Here is a 17,815-nt window from a genome sequence, read left to right on the forward strand (position 1 = left end):
TAATATGTCCTCAGAAACTTAATCAGTGCTTACCATATGGTAGATGCCCACCTAAATCATTTGCTGAAGGTTGAATGAATATGATCAGTCCTCCAATTTATAAATATAAATTATGTAATATATAAATTGTATAATCAGTATAAATACTGAATGTACATAGAAATGGACTTCCTGAATCCACTTAAGTCTCTTTTTAGATAAAGTACTTTTAAGTGACTTTCAAAATTGAGAAGGATTTTCTAGTTCTCAAAAAAGGCTGACATTAAGCTTGTCTCAGGGTACCGATTCTTATGACTATAAAACACTGTGACCTTTGAAGCTGCATTTAAAATATTCATGCTCCATTTAGATCACACTTAATTTATGGCAATTAATTAGTGTTACACGAATTAGCTGTTTACCATGGTGCTTTCTATTCTGTCCAGTGCTACCTAATCCTCAGACCTGACCTAAATGGCATAAGACTCGCTTGGTATTTAATTAAATTTTTATTATAAGTAATAATGGAACAACTATGTGATCCTAAACGGAAAACCCGTAATAAATAGCTTCTGGGTGACAGGCTATTCTAGTTGCAAATAGATAGTTTAATCCTGATGTATTTGGATGAATTTTTCCCTTTAACCCAAAAGAAATTAGTTATTCAAGAAGGGAAAGTTAATTTAGTTTTCCTTCTATATGGCAAAAAACCTCAAAACCCTCATCAAATTCTAATGCTTTTTATTACTTTTTAATATTAAACCAAAAATTTACTATTTAATAATTGATGTTTACAAGGCTACATTTATTCAACTATATTAGTAGTAAATGTAACTAAACTTCTCTTCATGAATTTTTTTGAAAATGTGACTTCCTTGTTTTGTCCTTGCTGCTGCAAAGAGAATGCAAGGGTTTATCTCTTTTGAGAACTTAGATCTATGTGTTTTTGCTGTTCAATTTAGTGCAACAACAAAAGAGATGGTATAAGAAGGGAAAGGAATGCAGAGGAAAATGTTGAGGAGATGGAGAAGTCCAAGTCCGTGTTACTAATTTGACTGCATTTGTTTTTATAAAATGTTGGTGAAATGTGTTAGTTCAGTCAATTCTTTTCCTCCCTTCCCACATTATGGAAACAACTTGAGAAATTAAACCGTTCAGAGGTGGGTACAACCTACATCCGGGAGGCTGGGCATCTTTCTTCTAACGACCACTTTGGGAAAACCAATTTATTATTGGATCTGTGAATCACAGCAATTCCATCCTCTCTGTCAAGGTCAACGCAGCTATTATTTTCTTCATTTAATATTTTCCATCTGACTTCACTATTTTTGCCATTTTCTCACTGAACATTTACGTTGGATCTCTGGGGTGGGCTGAGGGGAGCTGTTCAAGTCCACACCAGCCAGACTAGAGAAGACTGAGAGTCAAGTTATCACTCTCAGCTCTGCTTCCCACGCTGAAGGTCTTGTTAAAGGACTTGCCCAACTTTCTGAGTAGCCTCTCCCTAGCCCCTATATTTCCTTCCCTTTGCCCCCTTAAAAAAATGTTTAACTCTTTTTCTGACTTTAAAATTATAGATATTCATGATAAAAATTGGAAATTATAGAATAGAAAGCAAAAGGTAAAAATTATTCAACCATTTCCTACAACTGAGAAATGATATAGGTTGACTGAGTGTACTTCCCTTCAATCTTTCTTCATTGGGATACACACACACACACACACACACCCCTATGATGTATCCTTATTTTGAAATAATTAGATTCATAGTGTCTTGATTTTTTCAAATAACATTATATCATGAATATTTCCCCTTTCATTAAAAATTCTTAAGTATAACATCTTCTGAGGTTGTAACTTATGGTGTTAGCATTATTTTGAAAACAGTGTATCATTAGATATTTATCATTAATGTTACAAAAAGAATTTTAGTACATAAAAATTAATTTACATCAATGACCATCTCCTTAGGATAAATTATTTGAAGTGGAATTTTGGGTTAAAAAGGATAGCTATTTAAAAAAAAATATTTTATTTATTTATTTGACAGAGTGAGATCATAAGTAGGCAGAGAGGCAGGCAGAGAAAGAGAGGTGGAAGCAGGCTTCCAGGACCCCGAGACCATGACTTGAGCGGAAGGAAGGGGCTTAACCCACTGAGCCACCCAGGTCCCCCAGGCACCCCAGAATAGCTATTTTTAAGACTATTGAAATACACTGTCAAACTGCTACACAGAAAGAGTATATAGATACAGTCTTTCCAGAAATGTATTTGAATCCCAAGCTTCTCCTTACCTTTGACAGCATAAAGCATTACTTCGTTTAAAAATATTTTGCTAATTCAAAAAAAAAATTTTGCTAATTCACTGGTCATTTTGCAGTGAGAAGCTGATCATATTTGTTGGGAAATACTATTTGTAATGGATTCTAGAATAATTACATAAACTGAAAGAGAAAATCATGCAATTTCAACTTAGAACAGTTAGGTAAAACAGTTGTCATTTTCTGATAATTTTTGGTGACTCTTAAGCACAACAAAAGGACTGTTACGCTCTTTACAATAACATTTCTAATACATTTGGTTACTACCTTATTTCAATTTTTTCAAAGGAAAACCTCCTCATTTAAAGGATCTTTAAGTAGTATGTTTTTTCCTCTTATAAAAAACATTCATCCAGATACTCAAAAAAAGTAAGTTGCCCTTCTTACGATACACAGACCCCTCCCCCCACCTCCAACTCTCCTATATGAAGTTAGGACAGACTTCTTTGAGTTTGTCTTAGAAATTGCCTAACATATGTACTTTAATTTCCTAAAACTAAGCTGAAGAGTGGTAATAAAGTTAATTAAACAGGAGGCAAATGAATATTTAAGAACCAGCATTTATGGAAGCAATTTCAGGCAAATCTGTGATTCAATAACGTTAATCATTGTTCTTTACTTATCAAAAAAAATTATTGAAAACCTACTATGTGCCAGGCATTTTGCTGTTGATAAAAAGTGAAAAGATAAAATCCCTGCTCTCCAAAGGATCACAAAGTAATAGGAGTAACAGACTTGCATAGTTACAGGGATATAGTAAGTGCCTATAAAAGACTCAGGCTCATTGGGGGCCTGGGAACTACCTGTCTGGCTTGGTAAAGAGGTAATGTGTTAGCAGTGTTCTGGAGGCTGAGAAGGATTGTCAGCTTTAAGGGTGAGAGGATGGCAATGGGGTTCTGCAGAGAGAAGGAACAGCTCATGAACAGGAACCAGAGATAGGCGTCACACTGTTCAAAACACCAGGAATGCTCTGAAAGAATTTAAGCAGGGAAATGACTTGATCATAGTTTGGCTCCAGAAAGATCTGCAAAATGGTCAATGGAAGATATTTTTGTGTACCTGGGGCTCCCGGAGCCATGTTGCAGGATAGGATGCAGGGGGACCACTGACAGAGCAAGATATTTCACTGGCCTACACGCAGGGTGGCCAACCTTCAGAGTGATTCAGAATCACCTGGATGACCAGTCATGAAATACAGATCATCAGGCTCCATTCCCAGACTTTCTGATTTGGTAGGTATGGGACGACACCTAAGAATGTACATTTCTAAGAAGTTCTCAGATGGCTTGAGGTGACCTCTAGGATCTTGATTTAAGTAACTGAGCAGATGCTGGTGCCATAAAACAGAGGAGGGAAAGCATGAAGCAAGTGCTTCCATACCCAGCAACCTCCCTTCCTTCTTGATGCTGTTCCTCTATTTCTCCAAGATTTGCAAGTTACCTGCTGCCTGTCTCCACACCCTTCCCTGTGAGCAGCATCTCTGTTAGCTTACGATAGACTTCAATGGACAATGTCACCAATTATGAAAATGGGAGTTTGATGCTCCTCTTGGGTGAGACATTTCTACTTTAATCATCCTCCTGAAACCACGCCTCCGCTCAATGCACTGACTCCAGTAGGAATTTCAGGTACTACCACAAGCAATCTGCAGGATTCATTCCTGGATAGTTGGGGGGGTGTGCTGTTGCTATCCCTCATTGAACAAATCTTGCCCCGACAATGCACGGAGATAGGCGAATATACATGATAGACGCCGGTTATAATTTCTATTTTTTGGACTTTGCCCCAGATTCTTTTCTTATCTTTGCCAAGAAAGAACAACAGTGACTTTTAAAGAAATCTCCAGTTAACTGTAAATAACCTTCTGCTTTAAATAACTTGCTCTAATTATACGATCAGACAGTGATCATAAAATCTCTGAATCAAATTACGCAAATGCGTGTATAGACATATACACACTCACACTGCTCGGGAAAAGTGACTACGCCATTTTATAGCAGATTCTTCATCTGTACAATTAGGATTATAAATTACCTTACAGGGTCTTGGATGGATTAAATGAAATAATGCTCATAAAGTGTCTAGCCCACTGTCCTGTATAATAAAGATTCTCTTCCCTCCTTTATTTTCTCCTTGATGATTTGTTACCTCACTACTCTGGTGGGAAGTGACCAAACTTTGGACAACTTTGAAAGGCATCACTGTTTGGAATGAGTGAACTCACAGACAGTGACATCATATTGACCAGGGATTACCCAGTGAGCTCACTGGAGACTTCCACAGGTCATTGTGCCAATTGCATCAGTAGGTGCTGAAGACAACTTTTTTTTTGAAGACCATTTTTAAAATTTAAGATTCTACTTATTTATTTGAGAGAGAGAGAGCGGGCATGCACAAGCATGCACAAGTGGGGGTAGGGGTTGCAGTAGAGGGAGAGGGCGAAGACTCCCGCCAAGTGAGCAGGGAGCCAGACAGGACATGGGCATGGGCGGGAGCTGGGTCCCAGGACCCCAGATCATGATCTGAGCAGAAGCTCAACTGACTGAGCCACATAGGTAGCTGTGAAGACTATTTTAATGTTAACAGTTGCTTCTTTTAAGTTAGATTTTCTTAGGCTTCTCACGCTACCACTTCCCTCATTCCCACTCCAATCACAAAAGTTCTTGCATTTTTTATTTTAATGTGGTCATTTGCTTATGACTTGAAGTACTCCAACCCTTTTCTACAATAGGAAAAAAAGAGGATTAAGGATAACCAAAAGAGTTGAGAGGATGTTATATTCTGGCCTTCACTTTCCCAGCTGTCAGTTCTATAGGTTTTAATTAATTAATTAATTTTTAACGATTTTATTTATTCAGAGAGAGGAGGGGATAGCAGGCTCTCGAGCAGGGAGCCCGATGCAGGGCTCGATTCCAGGACCCTGGGATTATGACCTGTGCCGAAGGCAGAGGTTTAACCCATTGAGACACCCAGGCACCCCTGTAGGTTTTAAAGAGTAGCTTGTTTTTATACCAGCAATAGTTCACACTTTGGGAGCTTTATCCTGGCTCCCATGAACATCTGGTCAGTAGATACTTGTAGGAGCTCATTTGAACACTGTACCAGTTATTTATTGAGTATTTACTGTTTAGGAACTCTGCAAAATCTATTTCCTACGTATTCCCATATATATATTCATTCCCACTCTATAACCATTATCCACATCACCTCAGATGTTTTTATAAAAGTTCTAGGAGGAGAGATATAGAACACACTTTAGTTACCTCTTATCATGAACACTAATAAAGCTATTTGTTTTCCAACCTTGGAAAGGCACCATTCTCCAGATTCTGACGGGTTACATTTCCCATACTTTGAGTAGAGTTCACTGCATAACAAAATTATACTGGATGGGAAATCTTTGTCAGGAAATTTGATTATTTCTAAATTCATTTTATTTGTGTCCCCCGCTGTGCACCCCGCCCCACCAGACTCAGTTAAATGGTATATGACAATATCTGGTCAATATTAAAATATATGTCTAGAGAGTATCTCAGATAAATATAGTGTAGGGGAAAAAAAAGAAAACAAGCTGAAATCATTTGTAAAAGAACTGAATAAGTCCTGCTTCACTTCAAGGATGAGAAATTGGACTTGGCATCATGATCAGGCTCAATGGCTCCACTTCCTGGAAAACCCCTAAAGAAACTTTGCTTTTAAAGTTGATGCTCCCATAGCTTAGTCTATTCCATCAAGTGTGTTCATCTGTAGTAAGTTCAGCAGATTGGACCTATAAGCGAGGGCTCGGTTCGGTAAGCTCTTGTACTCACCTATGAATCTTATGATCCTTCGGAGTAAGGGGTTCAGGTAACAGCATTCTCCGGTCAGTATGGTTTTCTCCTGGGCAATCAAAGATTCTCTGGTTGACTTTATGAAATACATGGATATCTCACCAATAAAAATCTGGAGAAGGAATGTTTAAGAAATATCATGTTGGAGAGAACGGTCTGATAAAGGAGACCAGTGACTTTAAAAAAACCAAGAGCAAAACCCAAACTTTTGAGGCTCCAGAGCCTTTTAAAAGATGTCATGCTGTAGGGAGTGGGGTTTAATTAGTAGTTTATATTTACTTCTTCAAAAGAATTAGAGATGGCAATAACTGATCATTTTGGTGAGGTTTCAGGCAATCCTATCAAATTCTAAATTCTTATAAAAACACAAGTTGCCATAATAAATTATAATAGAATCTATGATAAGGCTCACTCCTGCTGGGAATAAATTCTTTTTTTTTTTAAAGATTATTTATTTATTTATTTGATAGACAGAGAGAGATCACAAGTAGGCGGAGAGAGAGGGGGAAGCAGGCTCCCCGCTGAGCAGAGAGCCCGATGCGGGGCTCGATCCCAGGACCCTGAGATCATGACCTGAGCTGAAGGCAGAGGCTTAAACCACTGAGCCACCCAGGCGCCCCAAATTCTTTTAACTGAATGGGTGAGCTGCAATGCTGAGAAATGACTAGGACAGTCGTATGCCAACGAGGCATTATAAGTACACATCATGATGAATTATGACTTCGTTATGTGGCAATACATTATTTACCTGATAAATCTTTATTTGAACATGTTGGTCTGAGCTATACTTCTCATGCTGTGAACTGGCTGACCGTCCCTTCTTTATAATTGGCATTTCTCTCATTATCTGGAACTAATATGTATGTAGTACCACATTAATCACAATGCCTTTGTGTAGATCGTTTCTTGATTATGCTTCTCGCACTCAGGGTGGTGTATTCCTATTTAAAATAAGGAGGTAAGTTGTCACCAACTTACCATCAGTAAGCTGTCTTCAACTTAGCACAAACTCATCATCAACTGAGAATCATCAGCGAAGAATAAAGTTAGAAATTACCACCATCTATTGGTAACTAGGTGTCAGGTGCTTCATCATAGTATTTTTTATGCTCAGCAAGTCCCTAGTGTAGGCATTATTAGCCTTGTTTTACTGGTGAAGAAAGTTCAGGACCCCCCAGAGCATACAGCTAGCATGTGGGATCACTGGGACTGGTTTCCACAGCACCTAAATTCCGAAGTTCACACCTTCCACCGCATCATACGCCATTTTTATTTTTCTCATCCCAACTTTGACATTCAGAATGAATGTGACATCCAGAAGAATGTGACCTTAGAGATGTTCTTTGCTAGGCACACGCTTATGGTGTTAGATAAACTTTATCACTGTGTAAGAGTTTCCCCCTTTCCTCACACTCCTCCTGTCATTACGGAATATCTGCTTAGATGGATAAAGATGACAACATCATGAGTGGCACATGGGTGTGGAAATGGAACTGTAGAATTGTAAAACTGGTGTCATTTACAGGTATTTTCTGCTTTACAAGCAAGGAAACTGAAGGACTCGGGGACGTGGCCACACATGGTCGGACAATAACAGAGGCATCCCTGAAATGTAGCTGTTACCATCACCCCGTGTGCCCATGTTATCCTGGTTGCACAAATATAACATCTGTGGCTCAGACGGGTTAAATAATCTGTCCAAGGTCAGGGCTCATAAATCACAAACCCCAGCTCTGAAGCCAAGAAGACCTGGTTCCAGAGCCTTCATGTTCACGACTTACGCTTTTACTTGGAAGTGACTCAAGAAAAATAGTGGAACAGAGAAGTCAAGTGGAGTGTGTTTCAAATACTGAAAAAGTCAGATGCTATTAAAATACAGGACAGAATGGTGTTGTGGACATAGAACTGGAGGCCAGTCAGAATGTGACAGGACACTGGCAGGAGGAGACGGGACTCGGGGTCTGACGGGTTCACAATGGCGCGTATCATGCTGGCAGATGCTAAGGATGGCTGTTCAGACCTTGCACTTTTTTGTGCCTAATGTCCTTTGGAATTAACAATGCATTGATGCTCTGCCTCGGACAAATATTTCAATAGCTTTAAGAACTCAGCCCGCCCTCTTTTCTAGGAACACCTATCTCTGCTAAAATAAGGTGCCGAGGGGTTTTGTTTGTCCTGACTACACATGATGGAACTGCACTGCCGTTCTTTATCTTTGTGAACAGATGGGGAAAAATTCATGCATGCTTGAATACGTGAAACAGTATTTCCTTGAGGGAGCTTTCTCTGATTCCACAGACTAGCTCCAACATTCTTGTTATACATGGATTTCTTACCTTGTGTTTCTCTTTTCTATTTCTTACCAGAAATGGTTACATATTATTATTGTTGTTGTTCTTTGTCATGGGATGTCCTGTCTGTCTTATTTTTGGTTATACTCTCCCAGGGCTTAGCCAAGTGTAAGGTACAAAGTAGTTATTCAATGCTGAATGAATGAAGCATATCAGATTAATGAAGGTCTTTTGGAATACAAGTTGAATGAGGTAGATTATAACGAACACAAAACGATATCCGCCATGTATCCTTCCAGACCCAGTGAAAAGGTCACTACCCTTCCCAAAGCCTTTGCCAGTCCCCTCAGGAAAAGAGGGACCCTGTCTTGTCATTGTCTCCACAACACAATATAAAGATCTCTATCCCGACATCTATCCCATTAACTGTAATGATTGTTTGTATGTCCTTCTTCGTTTGGCTATGTTGTCCTTATAGGAAGGACTTCTGCCATTCCGTGTATGGTGCTTAGAACAGGGACTGATACATAGTAGGCTCAATCAATATTTGTTGAATGAATAAAAGGTTGAATCTTTAGGAGACCTACTTAGAATCCTCTGACCTTAATTTCTCTGAAGATGAACAATGCAGGAAATTGACAATATGGACAAGAAAGCACACAATTCTCGGTGTATTGCTTAAGATGAAATAAAAACCAAGGGCTAAGTAATCCAAAGTGAATTCTCTTCAAACTAAATTCACTCGTACACTCTTTTTGCATCTGATAGTTCTGGAGAAGGAGCACCCACTCTGCCAGGAGTTGTTTTAGCACTGGAGGCAGAGACGTGAACATATATCTGGTGTGTATGAGTGTGTAGGGAGGGCACAGAATACTAATAAATACATCATGTAATGTCATGGAATGACATATGATTACAAAGCAACAGGGAAATGAGATGGAGGGTGATAACCACATAAGGATAAGTGTGAGAAGAAATGAACATTGCTTGCCTTAGCCATTTCAGAAGCCCAAAATATTCTTATTCTATAGGAAAGAGATGTGTGCATTCTAGAAATTCTCCATTTAGTGAAGCTTTCTACTACTCACACATGAGGGCAAAGAAAGCAAAAAAATGTGTGAGAGAATCTATATACACCCTATTCTTGTTAAAGAATGTGCATACACACATACCCTCATAAAAATCTCAACAAAATCACTCCAAGTCGTACCAAACCAAACCAAACTTGTCATGCAAAAGGGCATGGGGCTCAAATAAAATGTCCACAAATCCTAAGACCCTCACATCAAAGGTAATAAGCAGTACAAGAATTGTTCCTATTGGCAACATTATTAAAATTCCAATTAAGGTATAAAACATAAAAGAAAAAAAACCAGAGCAAGGACACTTACTATACTATATACAATACTGGGAATATGTTAAGTGATAATAAATGTTTACATAAGGAAGAAAGGAAGGAAAGGAAGAAGGAGAGGGGGGAAAGGGGTCATTTTATAACTACCAGGTAGGCAAATATTCCTGGTCTTCAGTTAAGGCTGTGATGGACATAAAGGTTGCTGAAGAAGCAGCCCAGCGCTCAGGCTCCAGTGAGTGGGCTTTGTGGATGTTCATTTCTCTGTGTTTTACCGACCATACCTAAGGTGTTATTTGTCCATCTACTGGATCCCATAGTCTCATTTAGGGCCTGATTATGCTTGGAGAGAGTGAAAGAATTCTGCTTGATAAGGGAAAAGGTCTCTCTTCTTTCCTGCTAGGCCTCCAGCCCACACTGAACACCATTTTGTACAAGGCGGCAGGTTTATGACTCTGGTTTTGAGAGTGGCTGGGTTCCTCCATCTCTGTCTCTGCCACACACTCTGCCTCTATCCCTCTGTTCAGAGAGTGACTGGGACATGTGGGACTCTCTAGGTGTTTGGCCCTGGCTGTCTATTATGGCCTTTCTGACTGCTGGCTGACAAACATCATATCACTCACGGCAAATGGGAATGCCCTCTGGCGAGAAATGACCAAGGCCAAGTTCTAGATCTGGCAGTGAATGAACTGCAAAGGAATTTCATTGGTGCATTTCTTATCCCCCAGCTGTGCTGGCTACAACCCCACGTGACATAAGACATTTAGAGAACAGTAAATATACTTTAAGTAATGAGGATAACTGATCTTTGTTGATAAAATTGTATTTCAGATATATAAACCCAAATGGCAAATAAGTAAATAATCCTGGAATGTAGTTCATCAGTTTGGTGTGTTTTAGTTTATTTTTTTTAACACTTTATTTATTTATTTGAAAGAAAGCAAAAGCTAGAGAATGAGACAGAGCATGAGCAGTGGGGAGGGGCAGAGGGAGAAGCAGGCTTCCCGCTGAGCAGGGAGCCTGACATGGGGCTCGATCCCATGACCCTGGGATCATGACCTGAGCTGAAGACAGATGTTTAACTGACTGAGCCACCCAGGCACCCCACAGTGTGTTATCTTATAGACTTCACTTCTTCAAGGAGATCTGGTAAGTGATAAATAAGTGATATAAATGCAAAATATTTAGGGGACAGTTTTTATATTTCAAAATAAAAAGAGTTTGCAGGAAATAGTCGTCACTGGAAGATGTATTACAATCTCATATTGTAAGGGGGATTCACTGCATGTTATATGTGGCTGTCACTAAAAAGAGCATCTAGAAACTCTGGAATTTATGTTTTGAGCTCACACACATGCTAGCTGTGGCTCTGGCACTTGGCAAGATCAAAATCATTGCTGTTTCTTGAATGTGGGCTGTACTGTTGAAATCTCAGCTCTCTCCTCCTTTGATGTGTGATTTGGGGCAAGCAATAGAAATTTCTGAGCCCCAGTTTTTCTTTTTTTCATGACCTTGAAAAGGAGGGTAATAGCTATACCTGAAAACAGTTGTGAGTATTAAAAATGTACGTCAAAGCATCTGTAGGTGCTCAAGGAATGTTTGTTGTCTTTACTTCCTGGTCTATCTAGACAAGAATGTCTATTGAGAATGGTTTAAAAAAAAATCCCTGTCTCTAGTCCTGGAGTAAGGAAACATGGTATGACTCTAGCTCTGCTCTGCCCCTAACCAGGTATTTGACCTTGGACCAATTGCTGGACCTCCCTGGGCCTCAGTTTCTCATCTGTAGGACTAGAAGACCTCTCCTGTGCTTTTCCAGCTCCAACATTTTTGCCTTTGTGATAGGAACTGACAAGAGAGTGCTGATTAAGGGAAACTGAAGTCATATAATTGGGTTGTAATCTCAGTTCCATTGGTTAAACTCTCCAGGGCCTTATTTCACTTTGCCCTCACCAAGTCATCTTCCCTTCAGCAAAGCGGATGCAACCCACTTCAGAGTCATCCTGTTGCCTGATACCTCTGTCACCTGGGTTCCTAAAGGACGGCAGAGGCTGGAGGCCCCCTCTCTGGGATTTCTGGGTATTATACTCTGAGGAAGAGGAAAGGGTTCTTTGTATACTTCCCAATATTAGTGTCTAAATATCTTCAAGGGCTTTCAGTCCCAGGGATTTTTGGATGCTTCCAGTATTCTCCTGAGAGGCTTCTATGTAGTCCTGAGCATTTGCAAGAAAGGCAGGCATGGCCTTTGCAGTAGATTTTGTTTAGTGACCCAGGAAATTTATCATGTACAGACTGTGCTGCCAGTTCTGACTGCCAGCATCTTCACGTTCTGCTCTAACCTTCCCCAGTGAAGGCCACGGACAACCCAGATCTGCAGAGGCATTCTGGTTCTCTCAGGTGCTGAGCTCTGGTTGGTTCAAGAGCCCTTGATTTCTGCTTTAATTACATCTAAGTGTAAGTAAGGAATTCAGCTCTAGGGACTTCCTATGCCTTTTACAAATCATGCCTTCAGTGGAGTCAAGGCCATCTTCATGATGGCATTTTGAAAACTGTTCAGCAACTGGGGTAGTAAGTGTTTATGGATTGGAGGCTCCCCACTGGTGTGACTCCAGACGCCACATCTACCCATTCAGAAGGCGGTCTTCAGTTGACACCTGTTATAAAACGTAGTACCAAAGTGGTATGCTACATTTCCGAAGCACAGTAATCTCTTATCCCTTTTTTCCTGGACAGTGGATATCAGAGAAATTGGAATTTAAAATGGGTTAGGTAGTATACTGCTCTCAGTGAAAAGTAAAATGCATAAGGAAATTGACCAGCATGTATTTTTAGGCAAAGAGTCTTTTCAAGAAGCAAATGATCAAAGCTCCTTAACAATGATCAGCAATCATTAGAAGGGGCATCTCAAAGACGGTAAGCAAGTCTCCCTTCAGGATGATGTGAGGGGAAGAGACAATCTGTGAGAGAATTTAGAGTACTCATGTGCAGCGTAGACAGAAGAGGGGGAAACATATATTTTTTTAAAAGTTAAAAAACAATCCACAACCATTAATGGGTACCTATAAATCTTTCTCAGAAAAAAATGTCATTTTAAAGACTGAGGGCATTAGCATCAACAGCAGCAAAATCATGTCTCATGATTAAAAAAAGCAAACAAACAAAAACAAAAAGGAAGTCATGTGATCATGTACGAAAGGGAAAAAGATGTGAATTATGAAGTGCTAAGAGGGGCTTCAACGGATAAGATTGTTCAGAGCCTGGAAGAGCAGGTTCAGAGGCAGTGCAAGGGACCACAATGTGTCCTTTGTCTCAGCAGCTGCGACCCACGTCAGGCAGCCAACAGACTTGCATGCAGTGAGAGCCCACTCTGTTCCACACTGTGCTTTGGGCTTTTATACTCACTTCAAGAGCTGACAGCCCGGAAACCCCCACAAATGAAGAATCACAATTTCCTCCAAATTGTGCCTTTCTATCAAATTGTGTTTGTCTCTTCCCTTCCTAGGAAATTTGAGATTAGTCTTATATATGCATGCGTGCACGGCTGCATGCAAACTGTGAGCTGTTTCAGAGCTCCCAGGCTAGACATCGAATGTGCTGTTGCTTCAATACTAAATACTCCCCTTGTCACTTTGTTGGGAGGCCAAGGAAAAGGTTTCATAGCCATTTTCTCATGCCTTGCGGGGCTGGCACTGAGGTAAAATAAAGGTAAATCAGATTCTCCACTGAGTTAAATCCTCTTATCCAAACAGACTCTCTGCCCTGGACTCTGAGTGTACAAGTTTCCTCAGGAGGCCAGAGGCAGCAGGCACCCAGGGTTTCCACACTGGTTAGTATGCACTTTGCAGATTTCTTGGAAGTGCAGGCTACTGCTTTTGGTTGAACAGTTCTGGACACAATAAATCCCCCAAGCTCTAACCTTTCCTGAAGATCTGAAACAGCCATGGCCTGTCCCTGTGCAGTTTATCCCATGAGGCTTTGCCTCAACATGATGCTGATCTCTTCTGACAGCAGCGCACAAAAGGAGAAATAGGAAATGACAGGGCAAACACTCGGCAGAGTCTTTTCCCTTGTGCTTTTCCTGTGCGTCCCCGCAGCCGTGAATGGGGCTGCTAATGCCCATCCCCAGGGACAAACAGCAGTGGAAGGTGCTGGGTTTTCCTATGGCTAACGTGCTTGAGAATGCACAGAAAACCGGCATGCAGGTTGAGCTACTTCTTTGAAAACTGACATTAGTTAATATCATACAAGTCACCCCAGAGGGTCTTGCCTTCCTTCTATTCCAGCGAAAACAGGAAATGGGTCTAATAACAGGAAGGAATAAACAACGATAACAAAAACTCTATGCTGTTCTGTGAAAACCTGACCAGCCACAGAGTGTAAAAATCAAACTCCAGAAAGAAAGTTGAGACTTAGGGCTTGGGAACATGACATGCGGAGCCTTCCAACCAGAATATCTTTTTTTTAAAAAAATAGCTTTCATGGAATGTTAGAACTGGAAAGATCTTGGAGATCATTAGCCCAACCTCTCCTTTTATTTACAGATGAGAAACTGAGCTTCTAGAGGGAACATGACTCACCAGAGGTCACACAATTATCGGAGGCAGAACCATGACTGGGATCCTTGCCTCTCCTGATATACTCAACCTGAGACCCACTGACTGCAGCATGAAGGGAACGGGGAACGCACACTCAAACAGGCTGTGCGAAGTTAGAAACTTGGGATCTTGATCCCCATGGCCCAATAAAGGCTGCTCTTGGACAAGCCATACCTCCCAAGGATGGGACAGAAGAATTGAATACAGCTCCTTCCTCCCAGGAAATGTACCTGGGTATCAGAAGAGTTCTGCTCTGTACCCTGACGCTACTCACTTATTTTCAGGTCCTGGGGGAAGATCAAGCACTGTTGGCAGGGTTCCAAAGCCATGCGGCTCTCTGCCATTAACCTGTCAGCTGTAATCAGCCTTGGCTTCTAGCAATGCCCCTCATTTGGGAGCCAAAGGAAAGTGGAACCAAATGGGCGGCTATCTGTTCAGTCACCTACAGAACTAGCTGGACCTTCAGTGAGCCATTTAACCTAGTTAAGTCTCAAGGTTCTCAACTCAGAAATGAAGGGAACTGGACCACATCCTTTCTCTATGTTCTTTGGGGTGTCTTTTCTATTTTGCCGGGATGTTGGAAGGACAAATTAGGCAAAAATCTACAGAATATAAATAAATTAAGATGTCATGCTTATAGCCCTCACTTATGGAATATTCCTCAGCTTATATCTTAGGACCTACTAGCATTATTGGTCACATTGTTCACCCAGAGAAGCAAAGAAATGGAGAGGGTTCCACACCTGAGAGCCAGAGTAGAACTGTAAGTTCTTAGTCCTCAGTTCACTGCTTCTTGACCATACCCTTTGACTTCCCAGTGGAGCAACTGACCCCCAGGTAAATTTGTGTCATTTGGGGAAAAGTAATCAGTGGAAGAGACAGGATCAAACTTTGCAGACAGGAGAACAGTTTCTGCTGAAAATCCTAGAATTAAAGAACTACCATTTTTGCCCAGGGAGATTCATCATCAAAAACTGTCATTATTGTCCAGGGAGAACATTCTTCACTAAGTTCTGTTTTCCTATTTTTGTTTTGTTTTGTTTTTGTTTTTGTTTTTGCTATGTGTGTTTTTCTTTATTAGAATTGAGAGTTTCGGGGCGCCTGGGTGGCTCAGTGGGTTGAGCAACTGCCTTCGGCTCAGGTCATGATCTCAGGGTCATGGGATCGAGTCCCACGTTGGGCTCTCTGCTCGGCAGGGAGCCTGCTTCCCTCTCTCTCTCTCTGCCTGCCTCTCTGTCTACTTGTGATCTCTCTGTCAAATAAATAAATAAAATTTAAAAAAAAAAAAGAATTGAGAGTTTCAAGTCTAATCAGAGATTGGTCATTTCACAATTACTGCCAGAAGCACTAGAGTATACAATGTTTTAAAAATGTATCTTTTGATTTGAAAATAATACACCTTCATGTAGAATTTGGAAATGAATATATAAAAGTATAAAAGAAGAAAAAATTAACTGTACCATTAGCACTCATAGATAATAGCTGTGAATTTTTAGTTATTTTGTACTAGTTTTTTTATATATAATTATAAATGTGGGATTATCTTGCAACACACAGAAGGTATCTTCTTAGGGTCATTAAATAGACCCACAGACAACCACATACTACATTTGGCACTGGTCTACTTGGAAGGAACCATAGCTTGCCAAGAGGGAAGCATCACGTGCTCCTCTTCGGCACGTGTCTTCACAGTGGTCCAGCAGAGCCGTGGAGCTCAGGTGCAAGAGACCATAGACACATCAAAGGATGCAAGAGCCACTGTGGCTTACAAGCCCCACACTCTATAGAATTCAACATATGGTGAAGCAACTCCACAAGCATAGCCTTCAGGGTCCTACAATGGCTGTGCCAAGTTTCCAGAGTCATTGCACTTAGAAGTCATAGCACGGCACCTCCTTGGGTAGTTCTAGTCCTCGGAGTCCGGGTGCAATTCACCAATCAGGGGTTAATCTTGCCTAGCAACACAGTGGATACATACCACTTTTCCCTTTTCTAGGGAAGCAGACCCAGAAAATTAAAAGAAAGTCAGATTCTCTTGTGAAAGGGAGAAAGATTTTACATTGGAAATGTAAGCATTTTAGCCCTTAAAAAAATCTTAACATTAAATCAAAAGCCTGTTTCATTGCTATTAAAGGTGTTTCAAAAACACAGCTGCCTCCTAATGTATTTACACAATCCTCTAGGACTGTGTATTTAGCTAGTTCCAAGTTTTCCATTGAAACTGCTGTTGACATGAACATCCCTAAACACAAATCCTTGTATTTATGTAAAACTGATTATTTCCTTAACGTGAATTCAGGGACTGGAATTAATGAATGAGTCTGAAGTTTACAAACTTTTAATATATCTTACTTCAACGAGAACTGTGTGAAAGTTTCTGTACCTTCAACAAAACGGTGTTTCTTTAAAACATTTGCCAATTTTACAGAAAGGGGGAAATACTGTCCTTGTCAAAATTACTTCTCTTTGATAATGGATAAGTATAGAAATGTTCAGGCACACAGTCAATTTACTGTTTTGTTACTTGTCTATTCTTGTCTTCTGTTTTTATTTGGGAAGCTCATTTTTTTAAGGAAAAGTAAATATTAAGGATATTTACATTTGAGTCATAGATCCTGTAAGCTTTTTGTGGTCTTTGTCTTGGTTAGAAATGCTTATTTTTAGGTAGACAAGTGTATCAATCCTTTTCTATATGCTTGCATCAACTTTCGTAAGGGAGATTGTTTTTGCTACCGAGTGTGATTTTGTGGGTGTGCATGCAGACTTTTTAAGTGTTTAAAATCCATATTTTTCTTGCTTTGTAATGTGCACTAAAAAGCCTTCCATTTATTTTTAGGCTCTGGGACATTTTATAGAATTATGGATTTTCTATTCCTTGAGAGTTTGAAGGAATTTTTACAGCTACATGTCCTCAGCACCATTTTACGAGATAAATTTTAGATATGTTTAAAAATTTATTCTGTTTTTATTCACTATTTCGCTTTTCTACATCTTTTTAGGACATTGTTAGTAAATTATCTTTTCATAAAATATTACCAGTTTTATTAAGAAAGCATTTACTGGCAGAGACTTGTAAATTCAATTTATTTTTTTAAGGTTTTATGTATTTGAGAGAGAGAGTGAGTGAGTGAGCAAGAGAGAATGCATATGAGCCAGGGAGGGGCAGAGGGAGAAGCAGACTCCCCACTGAGCAGGGAGCCTGATGTGGGACTTGAACCCAGGTCTCTGGGATCATGACCTGAGCCAAAGACAAACGCTTAACTGCATGAGCCACCCAGTTGCCCTGTAAATACAATATAGACTTTTAAAGGTTCATGTATTTTTGCTTATACATATATATGTATATGTTTTAACTTTTTTTTACTTCCGCTTTTCTTATATTAGACTATCTAGGGATTTGTACATTTTACTTTTCAAAGAATCAGCTCCTGATTTTATTTGTTAATTCTAT

General features: G+C 40.0%; 1 protein-coding gene across 1 annotated transcript in view; it reads right to left on the minus strand.

Annotated features, from left to right (window-relative positions):
* PLPPR1 (phospholipid phosphatase related 1) overlaps positions 1 to 17,815 on the minus strand; it is a 109,061-nt gene that overhangs the window by 19,722 nt on the left and 71,524 nt on the right. Inside the window, exon 3 of the mRNA XM_044265251.1 lies at positions 6,110 to 6,242. Coding sequence (XP_044121186.1) covers positions 6,110 to 6,242 — 133 coding nt within the window. The remainder of the gene's footprint in view (positions 1 to 6,109; positions 6,243 to 17,815) is intronic.

The sequence above is a fragment of the Neovison vison genome, chromosome 9 (genome assembly GCF_020171115.1).
Source record: "Neovison vison isolate M4711 chromosome 9, ASM_NN_V1, whole genome shotgun sequence".
NCBI classification, from domain to species: Eukaryota; Metazoa; Chordata; class Mammalia; order Carnivora; family Mustelidae; genus Neogale; species Neogale vison.